This window comes from Ammodytes marinus (genome assembly GCF_949987685.1).
Source record: "Ammodytes marinus genome assembly, chromosome: 8".
Classification (NCBI taxonomy): Eukaryota; Metazoa; Chordata; class Actinopteri; order Uranoscopiformes; family Ammodytidae; genus Ammodytes; species Ammodytes marinus.
In genome coordinates this window covers 14,368,628-14,383,951 of record NC_137212.1, presented here as the reverse complement: position 1 = coordinate 14,383,951, position 15,324 = coordinate 14,368,628, and the positions used below count along the sequence as shown (strand labels likewise).

Below are 15,324 nucleotides of genomic sequence, written 5' to 3'. Positions count from 1 at the left end.
ACATCATATTTTTTCCATGTCTAGAAAAACCCTTTAGAGTTGGCTTATTATGACACTGTAAGTGGATAAATATATTTGACACAAGATACACAATTCTGCAGAAAGTATGGAGAAGTACTACATGTTGGGCTAGGCCCCTCAATTATTTTTACAATGGGCTTCCAGCTTTGTCGTAGCCTGGAAATCTAGACCCATATTAATTTGCCAGCGCCTAGCGGCAGGTCTGGATTTACAGGCTAGCTTTGAAGCGCAGAGCACTGAAATCTTGTGATTGGATGCTATGAAGTGTAGCTTTTTTTGATGTTTTTTTGGTGTGAAATAATTTTTTTCACTCTTTTTGTGACTACCCAAATGTTTGATGGTTTGATTTTTCAAACTGGTCATATTCAGATTCAGTTTGTGTAATGTGATTTTTTTTGTCTGAAAAATTAAAACAAAATTAAATGGTTATTGGTAACACCTCATGATCAGAAAATAGTACATAATAGATCATTTAAAGTAGTAGTAGATTATGTTTAAAATAAATGTCAATCAAAAAATGTTTTCAAGTAATTTTATTTTTTATACAATGGTTATACAAAGCTTCAAACTAAATGTAGTTGATGTAGTAGGGGTAATATAAACTTCAAACAGTGATAATATGACCATTCATCATTATCATAATAATACAATAACATTATAGTATGTGTAAATGTCTGCCATCCAAAACAAATCTTCTAAATACTGAACAACATTATCATGCTTTATCAAAATTCAACACACGTTTTAGTCTCAAGCTACACAAATGGAGACCCTTGAAACAGACAGCAGCTGTCTACTGACTGTATGCCTTTGCCCAGATAACTATGATGGTAATAAAGCTGACTGATATGAAGAGGATGTAGAGGCCAAACAGCAGGCGGTCTATGATGAAACCCACCTGCATCCACTCCTCCGAGCTCTGGCTTCCGCTCAGCTGCTGCTCCACCTTGTTGCGGATGGCTTGGATGTCCCTGCCCAGGCTCCTCAACTCCTGAATGGCCTTGCCCTCCGTGACTGAACCCCTCTCCTCTAGAGGGACCTCATCTGCTTGTTGCAGCGCTACCACAGGTATAATGTCTAGTTCTAAACAGAAAAAAAGTATAAATGTGTATAAACAATCACCGATCCCCCGATATGAACCGATACTATGACTTATTTTCTTAAATTTCTCATCAGATGTTTACCTGAAGCCTTTGGTTGATTAGTCTTCTGAGGCAGGCAAGCAAGACAGCCCAGAAATTGCAGAACAAACACTTGGATCCAGCGAGGGATGGGAGAGTTTGCTGATCCACACAGCAGATTGGTGATGAGGATGGTCTCCACTAGACTGGCCACCATCAGAGCCAGGCAGATAGCGAAGAACACATCTGGCAGAGTAAGATAGGGGAGAGTGTGAGAGATAAGGCCAGAATCAAGAACGCAATGTCAGAATGGGTTACTAGGGCCACCTATGCTGGTCACAAATTAAAACCTTGTCCATCCAAACATAGTTTGCACACAATTTGTTCATTAAATAGGGCATGGGAATTAAGATGGCTGCCAATATTAACACTTGCACCACATTTCCATGTGTATAAGATCTTGAGAGACATACAGATTTTCATACATGCTGAAATGATCGGAAGGAAAAACAGCTAACACTTTCCCTGTAAGAGCACTAAATTGCAGATTGGCTTTTCCATTAACTTTGTTCCTTCATTAATCATTATCATGCATATAAGCATCAGGAGATAATGTTAATCATCATTGCATCATTCTTCACATTTTTGACCACAAGGGAGCTATCAGTCAAATGATGCCTGATACTTATTACTAAAACAGTGGAATAAAACAACAACAACACATAAAAGAAAGCTAGAGATGTAACAGATTTCAATAAATAAATAGAGAGAACTTTCGCTGTGTCCGAACAACACTGACTTATGAGAGGTATGGTGTTTCCAGTGATAGGCAGCAGGTCATTCATGATGAGCAGGAAGACAGTGTAGCCCAGGATGAGGGTCATCTTGAAGGAGGATCGGTCTATGCTCTGGGGAGGCAGCAGGAAGCTGAAGAGGTCCACTGTGATGAGGAAGCAGCTGGGGAGCAGGAGGTTCACCACATACAGCATGGCCCGGCGCCTCACTCTGACCTGCAGAAGGAAGGAAGAAAAACAAAAAAGACTTTCAGTAAAATCAAGCAGTGTTGTTTATTGTTATGTGTAAGCTATAGGTATTGGTTATTTATAGGTCCTTTTTTTATAACTTATTCAACATGACCTAACAGTACTGATCAGAATGCAGAAAGTCTGCATTAAATACATTTAAATTAGCTTGAAAAAAGTATATCGTCATGTATTTGAACTTAATAATGATTAGACAAACCACCAATGTTTTTGTTACGTGGGAAAACATTTAGTCAGCGGAACATGTTATAGCCCTTGGATGAGAAAAATTAGCTGTGTGTGAGTGCCACATTTTTTAAAAACATTTTGAAAATGTTATGCTGTTGAATAGTGTAGTCACAACTTGATCCACATAGAGTTTGTGTACTGTAGATGCACAAATCAAGATTGGAACGATATATTCAAAAATAAATAATATAAAAGTGAATAAAGAAACAGCACAACATACGTTAGCTTGCATTCAACCCAAATATACACTTAGCCACACACCAACTGTCCATTTACTCAAATTTACAGACTTCACCATCAACCTACATGAAAAATAAGTTCATCTATGTTTTGACCATTAGGAAGTTCTATAATGTGTTTGACGGAGGTGATATCCAGCAGCTCCCACTCCCCCATGGTGGTCATAACCGCCTTGGATCTATTTGTAATCATTTCTCCAGACCTTCCCAGTAAAATCTTTATGTCCGTATCTGGGGAAAGAAGAATAGAGAAACTTATTATATCGTTAAGGCCAATACGAGCTCATTTGTTGTTTGTCACTTGCTCGTTACTTCCTAATGTGCAATAGATATTCCTTCCTCCGACATTACTCATGATTACAAAGTTTACTGCCTGCCTATTAACAGTTAAGTTTTTCTTAGACTTTTGTCTTAAAGGAACATGCCTTACCAAAGTGTATGTAGGAGTTGAAAGTCATAGTGCAGTTCTGTATGTCAAAGGGGAAGGTGTAGATATCAAGGTTGCAGGAGCTGACAACTTTGACTGGATGAGAATCGTGCACCCTGCCATCACTATACAGGTACACATACGGAACCTCAGGAGCTGTGTTTTCATCCATACTGCAAGACAGGAGCAAGCAGAGGAGTTATGAGTGAAATGTCAAATGATCGATGACATGTATAAAAATGCTGAACAGACCCAGTTGATTGTAATTTTGTATGAGCAAAAAAAATCCTGGAACTTACAATTCATTGATCACAATATCTGGCACCCAAAACTTGTCTCTGGGAAGAGAAATCGTGTCGGTGCCGCAATGGATTGGGTCCCAAGTAACAAACTCGTTCATCCACCACTTAAACAAAATAACTGCCATCAGTGCACAGAGCATGCATGCAAATGGTCTGCTTTTTTTTTTTTTTTTTTGCTTTTTTGAAGTAATGATCACAGTACTTCAGACACAAATCAACCATCCCACAATTATCCTGAAATGACCCTCTAAAATGAAGACGGAGGACTGCAGTACTTACATAACTTAGCCAAAGGAAAGTCTTCAAGATTTGAGTCTTTTCATCCTGGAACACAGAAAGATCTACTTAAGGCAAAAATAATGACTGTTACTATGTGTGTTTTGGTTACAATATGCTTTTTAGGTAAGTCTCAGACAGTGGAGCACAGTAACATGGAGAATAAAGGTAATTAAGGTTAGATTTGAATGATAAACAGTGGTGACTCATTAATTGTATCAATATAATATACTGTATATGATAATACATTATACAGTTTTCCTCCTGATATAGAAATTACATCATATTGTGAAAGATGTTCATGCTAAATGATCAATGGTACAATGCACATACAAGCTCAGAGAGTTGAACATACCACTCCTAGTATCCCATACATGGTGAAATATGTGGTGACATTGGTGGGGGTTGTCAGGTTCATGACGGGCCGTATGGAGCTTAGGTTAAAGACTGGAGTCAGAGCTTTGAGCAGGGCAGGTTGGTTTGGTTGAGAGCAGTTCACCTCTATGGCACTACAAAGACCTGACAAGAGGATTCAGAAAATCAAAAAGTACAGTCTCAAACATGCATGTGATTTGAACAAAACAGCTGACCTTTTATCTCAGTTTAGTGTACATTCTCTTGCACTGTTGCCACTGTTTGTTGCTGATGGTTCTTTGGTTATGATTTTTGAGAACATATTTCAAAGTACATCATCATGCCTGATACTCAATGTAGTACTTATCAAAAAACTTACCCGGAATGAGTATGAGAAACATGACCAGAGTGAGTCTGACTGAAGGAGGGAGACGCTAGAGTAAAAAAAAACACAATAACAATTGTTTCAATTGAAGAAAAAAAAAGAAGAAAGAAAACGTTGGAAACACTAAGGTTGAGGGATTGATTAGTTACGAAACATAATTGATTACAGTTACCATATGCTGTATTGAGCCTCAGAAATAATGCAGAATAAGCACCAGGAGAAGATACTTTACCTTCTGTGTAGTATCCTTTGAAGTCATCATGTCGGAAGTTAAATCTTTATTTTCCTTCAGTTGTCAGACGAAAACCGATTCTTCAGGATGACACGTCTGCAGATCAGGCAAAAAATAATAATCCCACTGCCGTATGGGAACATTTGCTTTTAATTGCCAATGGTTTTAACAGAAGAGTCATATAACTAGACTTCTGGGCTCACCCATTGCCAGGCACGAAAAGGCATAACCACAACTCACCTGGCTACCTTGCAAGACTAAATTGATCCCTATAGTGGCCAAGATATACATAGTGTCTCTGTAAGCCAAGCGTGATGTGGACAAACCCCAGGCAAATGATGCGGAAAATGGAAGACATTGGTAGGCAGCTACTTTCCCTGCAAGTGGTTTCATACAAAGCAAAGATGAACCACAGCGGCTCTCATGTACCGCAGTGCGTGAGTTGCAGATGGCGAAGACTGACCACCACTGGCATGAGAGTCACACCCGCTGGTCAGATGCAAATAAACAGTGGATGGCCTTAGAGAAACATATGTCCTCCTGTGTCACCCCCAAACCCCTACACACCAACCTTTTCTGCTCGTGCTAAACAAAATGTCACAACGTGGTAGGCCTACTCTGAGGAACTTAAAGTTTACTTCAATGAAACAGAATCAGCCCATTTAAGCCTCACATTGAATTTGTGACTATTAGGAAGGACACTGCTGGCTATCAAACATTCATTTTAGTAGGGTTCTTTTCAGTCACATAGAGGAACCAGCCTTGACCTTTTGCTTTGAATAATCTATTTATGAAGCATTAAGCAGTGTTGGCTATCTTATCCTTGTCTGTTCCACCCTCTGATATTGCCAACCGTTATGACTTTGCAGTTCTTGCTCTTTTGTGAGTCACAACTTAACACTGTCTCGTACACAAAAAAACTGTGTACATCATCCCATTTTCTAAAATTATCACCTGAACATGTTGAAACATTACATTCTAATATGAATTATTCTGCTGTTTACAGATAAGTTACCTTAGTGAATCCTGTATACTTTCAGTGTCAAAATCCATTGACAAGCCTCCATTGTCTCATTTAATGCCATATATACACATTGAACACTAAATAAATCAGAAAATAAAATTTTGTTTTTCTTGTATGAGCTTTATTTATCCATAACATAGCATTCCCCTTGGGAAACTTGTTGAATTATTTTAAGACAGATTCATAATATAGCCTTCTGATAGGGAAACTTGAACATGAACAAAACATGAACTTATATATTTTATAAAGATGACAGAAGCAGTAGAATGTAATGAAACAGAATGACAGGAAGAACGTCTTACAATTGATGCTTTGCTAAAAGGAACTTTGTCATAAAACGACAATTACACTCTAACTGTAAGATAAATATTTAGATTATATATATTATTTTATATATATATTTTTTAAATGCTGACTTAAAAGCAAAATTAGCTCAACTCCTTGTACAGATGCCTTTCAAACAGCCCTCACAATGAGTAGGCTCATGGGGACTTTTGACATCAACGCTTTTAAAAGGCTTGTTCTGTTGACCCAGGTCTTCATGGTAGCACTTTATCCTTATCTTCTCCACCAGATTCTCCAGAAGGATGTGGATGTTCTCAGATGAGATGTTGGGCTCCTCCATTGGAGCTTCGGTGCATCTCTTGCAATTCTGGCGGAGGCGCCTCGCCTTGATAGTGCCCTGCCCGGATGTCAGGTTCATGTGGAAGACTACCATCACCCGGTTGGAAGGCCAGCTTCTTCTACACTGGCTGCATCTAAAACTGAAAGTTACAGAAGACTCAAGTTAAATTAAGTCTGAACTGCCCCTTTTTACAGAATGTCATCCATCCAAGGCTATCCAAAGAACACAAAAGTTTTAACTGTAGAGACAGACTTCTTGTTGATCTGCAGCTAGTGCAAAAAAGTAATTGGAAATATAATGAGCCAATTAATGCTGAAAGACGATATGAAGCTTCAGACTATATTGCCTTCAAACTCAGCAGCACAGTGACACCTGGTGTCTTGAAGAAGTTATGGCAGGATTTCAAGACTTGTTATTGTATTATTAGTGTGTCTCTGTAGTGCCAGGTTCTCAATTATGACCTCAATCTTAATCTCAAGAATGTACCTATCACATTCAAAACTGTCAAACGTTGAAATCTATGGGCGTCATTGATCATGTGGCACATAATGAAACTAGAATGTTTGTCTAATATCTCTAGTCCTTTGGCTATAATGAAACTAGAATGTTTGTCTAATATCTCTAGTCCTTTGGCCCCATCAACTAAGGTTAAAGGATACCAATGAGATTATTTATTCTATAAATATATCTTTATATAAATAGAATACCCCGGCTTTGGCCAAAATGGACACCTCATTATTAATTTACAACCATTCCCTTAACCCTAACCTGACCCTTATTTTACCTTAACCCCGCAACAAACAAGTGTTTACCTGTATACGCGTTAGTGTCGCTGATGACTTTTATTTTTATTTATTTAAATTTTTTATATCTTGGGTTGTTGATGACTTTTATTTTTACTTATTTTTATTTTTATTTCCTGGCACTTTATTTTAATGCACTTTGTGTCTCCTCAGGCTTGTGTATATACTTGTGTATATATTGTTGTGTTATTGTGTTCTGATGTCTTATTTGTCGTGTGAACCTTGAACCTTGAACCTAGTATATGTGAACAATTTTGTCGAAGCAATTTAAGTAAAACATGGTACATATATATACATATATACTGTACATGCACTTTAAAAAACTCACTGACTCCAATATACTATCAACATGTATTAACCTTACATATAGATTACTGTTGAAACAAAAAATGACCAGTAGTCCAGCAAACTGACCTTGCACATGTGTTTCTGATGTACTGCTTCCAGCCTGGGTTGGGGCTGTCAGGCACAATATTGTCATCAAAGTGCAGGAGCCAGGAGTCACTCTCTTTAAGATCCTGTGCTGTTATCTGGAATATACGTGCCCACTCTGCATGTGCCATCCTGCCAGTGCCAGTGGTGCTGTTGACTGAAGAAGAGTCAAGAGCTAAGAGCTCTGGCAGCTGATCAATTGCCAGAATGACTCATCAAGTCTTGAGAAAATGAAACCTAAAATAAGAAAACTGGTTTCCTTAAGTTTCAGTTCTAATTGTGTACTATGAATGGGATAGAGAATGAGAAGTTGGTTTCACCAGATGCTCAACATAAGTCACCTGATTGTCTAATTGACAACTAGCCTTTTTATACATGGAATTTAAGAAATGGGAATTCATGAACATGTAACTGATTTGTGAGTGTTTGTGTAGTTAAAGTGCATTTGCAGGTTTAATGATGGGTGAGAGAGTAATTCAATTACTGTTATTTGTCATTTTAATCCCATTTAAGGCCTCAAGATAACACAAAATGGAGTGAGTCTAAACAATTTCAAGCCTCAAATGATCTGACATGAACATGCTTGTCTAGCTGGTGTAATTTGGCACTGCATTTAGGTACTGTTGAGGTTGGAAATAAGGGAAAACCTTGTTATTATGTAGATTGCTCAAGTTGGATTGATAAAAAATAGAAAATTGCATTGAATAAAGCAAATGCATTTGATTTTAATTTGCGGAGTGTGGAAAAGGCTTTGCTTTTACTTTTTATTATGTGTGATTTCCAAACTTCCTATCTTGGACAAAGCAAGTAAACATGGGATTGTTTTGCAACATGACAATGTACCAGGAAGAGCTCTATTACTGCTGCTATTAGAGCTGGAGCCTGCGAGAAAGCCAGAAAGTAGTGTTATGGTCCATTTTTATAACCATTTTCTCAGGTAAGTGAAGCTGGAGGAGATATATTCGCATTTGGCTGGAGTTGAAGAGGCCCTGGAAGCAGAGAAGTTCAGATACTATTGTGAAAATGGCAGTGAATAGCCTTCTGCTTTAATGGCTTGTCCTTGGATACCATGTGTGACAAATAGCAATCCAGATTTGTGAAGGGGGTGAAATGGAAGAAATGATGGAGGTGATAGTGACCTTTTAGAAGACAATATGATAACCAAGTCTTTGCTTGTCGCAGAAAGATAAGTGTGAAAGAAAATAGAATGGAGGTGACCTCTCCCACATCACTTGTAAGGGGAGACATGATGAGTAGAGGCAGAAGCGATTTGGTTGAGGTAAAAGGTTACCTTCTAGCCTATGAGTAAATATTTGGGAGACATATAGGAGGAACCTAGGCACCCTTTAGAAAAGCCATTGACCCCCACTTGCTCCATGTGACTGTGGTTGTAGAAGACATCAAAGTCAATGTGTGTAGACCTACTTGTGTGCAGAGAATCTTCCATTTTATCTATTTTCTCTGTATGCCAAAATAATCCTAAATCAAGTTCTACTTACTCTTTTTTAATGTAACTTCCACCCGCATATCCTGGTCTTCAATGGCTGACGGACATTGTTTCACTTGTCAAGATATGGCTCAGTTGTATAGGCTATAGCCTATACTATTGTCTGACGATATAAAATGATATGAAAAAGTAACATGGATTACTATTTCAAAACAATAAAGTTTAATACAATCACCATTGGAAAAAGGGATAAAGAGGATACATAATAGGCTAAAGAATGTTTACAGATAAGTGATAACACACAATAAAGCATGAGTAGCCTATACATAGGCTATGAGTTTATATCTGACCCCAAATTCATTAGTCAGGGACATTTTACCACGATTGAACATAATCACAGTAAAGGTAAAAAGCATAGCTATGGTAAAAAAAAAAGCATAATCTATTGTAAAAACACATTTGGCAGACTCTTATTTTGAAACAGGAAACTAGGAAAATAAGTCGCTATGGTAACGGATACAACGTACTCCACAAAGATTAGCTTGTTAGCAGCCGTCTGTTTCTTTATGTCTCTATAACTTTATGTCCTCTCTCTTGTTATAGCTAGCGTTTTCTTTTTTACATGCGATGGAGGGGACAGACACCTACCTCATACGACCCAATCACCAACACAAGTGAGTTGGTCAAAGTGGATAAATAGCATTACTAGTAGGAGAAGTTTGTGTTCACTCAGCGTATTCATCGCTAGCGATATGTTTTTATAGCTAAATTGGCCACTGTTAGTGCCTTCTAGTTTAACTGCATTTGTACAGCTTTTTTATTTTACTTTATCCATTACCTGGGTTTAGTCTTATACATGTGGTTACGTTTTTAAACGAGCATCAATACATCAGTTAACATAGAAGTTCAGTTCAATACAACGCACTTCTCAAATCAGAATAGACATGTATAATTAGATAGGCAGGTTACAGTATACAATTATTATTATTTCTTAATAGAGAGGCTGATTATTGCTGGCGTCTGACATATTGAAGCTGATTGAAGTTAACCCCCCTGCCTTATGCTCACCGATGAATCTCCCAGGTTTAAGCCAGCCATTGTGAAGGAGTGCATTCGTGAAATTGTAAGGGAGCGACTGTCTGGGATGCGGTACGACTCAGACGAAGTCCCAGAGCTTTCCCGTTCACTGGCAGAATGCATTAAGGACAAAGTGAAGAGTGAGTGAGTGAGCTCAGCTGTATCCCTCTGTTGTGCTCCCTTAATAGAAACACAGTGTTGTAGTCATGGTTGTGAGAATACCCATTTGAATTGCATCGAGGGGAAAGGAAAATTGGTGTCAGGCTACTTGGTTGTGTTACTTCACAGTCTGATTAAATATTCAGAACACTGGTGAAATATTAGCCACAGAACTTAGCCTGATGTTGGCTTGATACGCAGCAGACAAAATGTTCCTTCAATCTGCAGAAAAAAAATGTAGGCATTGTAAATAATAATAATATGATAATATGATAAATATTACAAAAAAAAGTTTCAATATTTATTAGCTGAATAAAATGGCGTACAAGTACAGGTAGATACATTGGTTTTATTACTAATATAGTCAAGAGAAAATATCTTTATTTTAAAACAAGCACTTACACTTTTTCTACACAGTTAAATTAGCACAGCACCCACCCCCATATTGTCCATGTGCAATGTTTGCACAATTACCGGTGTATGCTTTAACAGCTAATTTATTTTCCTGAACAGATGCAGGGTTTGACAGATATAAGCTGGTCGTACAAGTGGTCATTGGAGAACAACGAGGACAAGGAGTGAAGTGAGTGATTGCCATGTACTGTTATTACAATTTTTTTTTTATCATTTGTTAAAAGTTACCCTATAGATACTTTTGTTTGGGGAAAGCAGACTGTGTTGCACTGTTGGATATGTTTAAATAATCTTCAGTGATAGACACAAAAACTTAGAGGATGCATGCAGATAAGAATGGACTTACACTGCTTTGTATTGGAAGGTGCTTCTAATATTCTGTGGGGCTGGACAGAGTTAAAACTTCCACTCTGACTTAATGTCAACACCAACTTTAATTATATTCATTAATCAATTACAGATAACAATAAAACATCTGTTTGTTAAAGAGCTTATCCTTTACATTACATCAGGTTTTGTTTCAGCCCTTCAAAATGAATCCATGTCCTCTGTGACACTTGGCTTGTCTTCTCTTGTGTTTTACCAGGATGTCTTCAAGATGTTTGTGGGATGCAGACACAGACAACTATGCAGAAGATGTTTACATGAACGTAGGTGCCTTAATTCTGTTAACTTTGATGATGCAGACCTTTAAAGACACTTTACATTTTATTTTACTTTGTTTTCCTTCTATAGGACAACCTGTTCTGTTTGGTGGCTGTTTTCGGAAGCTATTACTACTGAAGACAAGAGGATGAATGAAAGGGATTTCGTTCAGATGGGAAAAAAGATGGAAGGTGAACATCCAAATGAGATTGCTCACCTTTAGTATTTTAGATCCACAGTGTGTAGATCTGAAGTAAATCTGCTTGTAATTGCTTCATTCTGATATCGACACAGATGACATCCTGTGTAGAAGTGCGGAATATCCGCCCTGATACTGCAGTCATTTTGAAATGAAGGATTTCACCAGGACTGACACTGACTTGGCAAGATGATTATTAAAGACTGATGTCTCTTTCATGGCTAATAAAATAAATATATTTTGACTAGTATCATGTGTTACATTTTGGAACATTTATTCCATTACATATAAGGACTATACAAGTTTGTTTAGGGTATGTTTGCCTCATTAAGCAGTGTTTGCCTGCTTTTGCTCATTTCATTTAAGATGTATGACTCCTCAAAGGCTATAAACCTACATTTTATTTTCACACAACACACTTTCCCTTTTGCTCTTGCCAGTTATCCGCCTGAAAAAGGTAATTTAGTCCAAAAGTGACCGTTTTGGCAACTCTCCTTCCCTATAATTTGTAAGTGAAATTGTGATGTCTGTCTTCAATTAGACAGGAGATCATTATCAGATATTCTTGAGTTTTTGTAATTACTCTTGGCTCTCTTTAATTTATTCGACCAAACAACCCCAGTTGGAAACCGAGATGTTTTTCAGACTATTTATAAAGGTAATTGAGACAGAAGTGAGCAGTTGAGGTGATCAAGCTCCAGCCGAAGCAATTAGTCAAATGACTCATGCTCTGATAGACAGTATACGTGCCAACGTAGGTTCTGTCCTTATGTTTCTGGGTGCAAAGTACAGCAGAGATCGGAAATAACTTCCAGAAGCTCAAATACATCACAATGATTGTATTGATACAAAACTACTGATCTTTTTTCATTTGTGTATAATAATCAGTCATAGTCAGTAACACATACGTATAGCTTAATATTATCAACTGCTGGAAAATCCCATTGGATCACAGTTATTTCTCCAAATCAGACATTACACACCGTCCTGATCAATCTTAATTTCTATAAAGTATTATCAGCTAGCATTATACGTAAAATGTAATTTTATTTCAAATGTGAAAACTGCTTCTTCTTCAAAAAAAAAATAATAGTGCAGACTTGTGTTTGTTTTCTTCCACTTCAGAGTTTCATTAATTTTTAATTTTGACTACTTTGACAAATATCTTTTCTTTAGGGGCTTCAGGTATGATCTCTTCTAAATAAGATGAACTATAGCAAGTAGACAAACACCTATACAAAGCTTTCCATTCTCAACTTTTCCCAGAGCTGTTAATGTTATTGTTCAATAAGCTGTGTGTGACATGGCTGTAAGTAATTCAATAAGAGTGATAGAAGGGGCATGAAGCTGTTATTAAAAAAATATATATAGTTAATTTAATATTTATATGAATAATTTAGTGTCGCTTACTTAGGCATCTTCTTTGCTCATTGAAGCTTCTGCTGTTTTGACACATCTCAAATCAGGCTTTTCATGGAAATACTTTCTTTATTTTTTGTATGTGTTTCAGCAACCAGAACTATGATTGAAAAATACACGGCTTCACTTATTATTTAGAAATCGGTCTTATGCCCTACGATCATTCATAAAACTGAAAAGAAAACTGTAGCCTGAGATTGCCTCTCGTTCTATGTGCAATATAGGAATGTTTGTCTTTGTGTTTACTAATTGTGTTTGTGTCTGAGTTTATGCTCCTTGTTTGTATGCACTTGTTTGTGCTTATGTGTTTTCGTCTGCATTCATGCCACCACTTGTATGCTCCTTGTCTGTGCTTTTTGTCTTTCTTTAAATGCTTATTTGTTTTAATCGTGCCATATGTTCATGCACTTTTATCTGTCTGTATGCTACTTGTTTCATATTTTTAACACATCACCAACCTGTTATGTGTTGGAAAAATTATTGTATCATTTTACTTATCTGTGCTTGTGTCATTTTGTTCATGTGTTTATGTGTTGTATTTTTGTATTTTTCTTTTAAGCTATCTACCTACAGGGACTACAGGTGAAAATTAGCCTGCATGGCTAATTTAATAATCTGGCACATTTACATGTTGAACTTTTGTGCTCATGTTTATCAATGTGCGCTGTCCCCTCTAAATAAAGAAATCCCTCAAATGTAAAGCTGAGTTAGCCTGGAAATCCAGACCCACATCTAGAAAGATATAGGGTCTGGCCACGATCAATATACCTTCCAACTCAAGGGTATGGGCAAGCAATTGGATAGCACTACGACCAATCAGAGCAATGAACAAGGTGACATATTAAACCCAGCACAGCGGGCTAACTGTTAGATTACATTTTTGCCGTGGTCGGTCTGCAAAACAGGAAATTCTTCTTTCTTGCTAATGAGAGATTTGAGTGCCGTCTTCCAAATCGTTAGATGTCGAGGCCAAAGCCGTTTCAAACTCAAACAAAGTATCTGCATTCGTCTTTGTTGTTTACTAGCACGGCTTCGACGGCACATGCACAGCACTGTCGTCATCCGGTTATGGCCGCCCCCAGAGCCCCATACATAGGGCTCTGGCCATGGACATATAATGAAAGATAACTGGCTGCTGGCTATTGCCTTACATTATGTGGACATTAGAAGGGTATCTATCTTCTTGTGTAATACTCCTCCAGAATGCTGATTGCCCAAAATGTCAAACTATTCTTTTGAATTTAGCTAATTAAAGCAATAAATTGAGCGTATTTTCAAGACGAGCATTGAGAATTCACCATACAAAAGGAAAGTCAGGAAAATATCTTCTTTATTGAACATCGTTAAAAAAACACAACTGTTGGTGCATATTTGGTGTCCAAAATGCACAGAAGCAAAATTATCACCTGCCAGTGCCACCACGAGAAATTAGTTATAATTCCTGATCCATCTGATGTGGTCGTGCTTTCCAAAAAATCTACAATATTGAAAAATAGTTTGAAGCTCATTCATATCCGGACTGAACTTAAAAATGCCAACTTATTTTTTGTTTAATCTTTTATGTTTCTACATGTATTGAAGACTGTCCGTAAAGAAGCAGAAGGAAAACATTTGTCGAGGTGGATTGAGTTGCTTGCTCGTCATCAATTTGTCATGACAGACGGACAGTGTTGACACAAGTTGGAGAGGGCAAATTGAATCATTTCATGGTTCAAAGAGTTCTTTACCGTTTTGTGACCCCACCAGACATGATTCTGCCGCCTTAGCTTCAGTCTGTCTTTTCTCTTGCTTCTCTCGTCTCTGTCTCTCACCATGCCGTCAGAGTTCATATTTCATTTAGATTTCTGTTGACAGTGAAATCTTAGAATAAGGACATTTATATTGTCAATCTTGCTTTCAAATGAAAACGTGCATTAGTATTTTCCCTACGTTACCACATAATTTCATTCGAGTTAAGATTTTTTGTGTGCTCTTCCAGATGGATCTAAGTGAAGGCTGTGTGTCTGCATTCTTAATATTTTGATGGACTCAGTTGAGTGTCGTGTCTCTGCATTTATGAGGACTTATTTTCCAATCTTCATCTCAGACTCTGGGGAGAGGTGGCTATGAGATGATCACAAGCTGTTACTGTATTTGTACGCCAACTTAGTGGAGGAGTGTCACAGACAGGGGGGGCGTGCCCGGTGTGTGACAATAGAAGTTGGCTGTGGAGGCTTCACAGCGCGATCTCTCTGCAAAGCATACAGCCTGCTTGGAATCACAGGTGCACGCCAGAGAAATGCCATCAAGACCCCCACAGAGGCAGCTGAGGAGGCCTCTAGATGGCTGTGGATCAAGAGGGGCAATCTGTGGGTACATCCTACTTCGACACAAGTCGGTAATTGATCAATCAATAGATGTATATTAAGCTACTTGGTGGTTACTTGCTACATCTGGTTCTGCTCAAGTCATG

General features: G+C 37.8%; 3 protein-coding genes across 3 annotated transcripts; 1 reads left to right on the top strand and 2 right to left on the bottom strand.

Moving 5' to 3' along the window:
- Positions 1 to 814: 814 nt before the first annotated feature.
- Positions 815 to 4,655, bottom strand: LOC307254015 (5-hydroxytryptamine receptor 3A-like; the record flags this gene model as incomplete). Its single annotated transcript, XM_080032235.1, has 10 exons — positions 815 to 1,104; positions 1,206 to 1,388; positions 1,942 to 2,152; positions 2,720 to 2,883; positions 3,083 to 3,252; positions 3,379 to 3,485; positions 3,661 to 3,705; positions 4,013 to 4,176; positions 4,391 to 4,445; positions 4,629 to 4,655. 10 exons carry the CDS (start codon positions 4,653 to 4,655, stop codon positions 815 to 817), a joined length of 1,416 nt encoding a protein of 471 aa, XP_079888361.1.
- Positions 4,656 to 5,837: 1,182 nt separating this feature from the next.
- Positions 5,838 to 7,643, bottom strand: LOC307254014 (receptor-transporting protein 3-like; the record flags this gene model as incomplete). The annotated part of the gene is made up of 2 exons (XM_080032234.1): positions 5,838 to 6,416; positions 7,495 to 7,643. 2 exons carry the CDS (start codon positions 7,641 to 7,643, stop codon positions 6,086 to 6,088), a joined length of 480 nt encoding a protein of 159 aa, XP_079888360.1. The 3' UTR covers positions 5,838 to 6,085.
- A 1,842-nt stretch (positions 7,644 to 9,485) lies between these two features.
- dynlt2b (dynein light chain Tctex-type 2B) lies at positions 9,486 to 11,703 on the top strand. The gene is made up of 5 exons (XM_080033066.1): positions 9,486 to 9,633; positions 10,043 to 10,176; positions 10,709 to 10,778; positions 11,196 to 11,259; positions 11,345 to 11,703. The coding sequence occupies exons 1-5, from the start codon at positions 9,587 to 9,589 to the stop codon at positions 11,390 to 11,392; spliced, it is 363 nt and encodes a 120-aa protein (XP_079889192.1). The 5' UTR covers positions 9,486 to 9,586; the 3' UTR covers positions 11,393 to 11,703.
- Positions 11,704 to 15,324: the final 3,621 nt, after the last annotated feature.

What these genes read in the sequence shown, in the direction of transcription:
- dynlt2b (XM_080033066.1), top strand. Translation starts at nt 9,587, where the DNA reads ATGGAGGGGACAGACACCTACCTCATACGACCCAATCACCAACACAA. An exon ending in CATTAAGGACAAAGTGAAGA is followed by an intron (nt 10,177 to 10,708) that starts GTGAGTGAGTGA and finishes TTTCCTGAACAG; the next exon opens with ATGCAGGGTTTGACAGATAT. An exon ending in CAGAAGATGTTTACATGAAC is followed by an intron (nt 11,260 to 11,344) that starts GTAGGTGCCTTA and finishes TTCCTTCTATAG; the next exon opens with GACAACCTGTTCTGTTTGGT.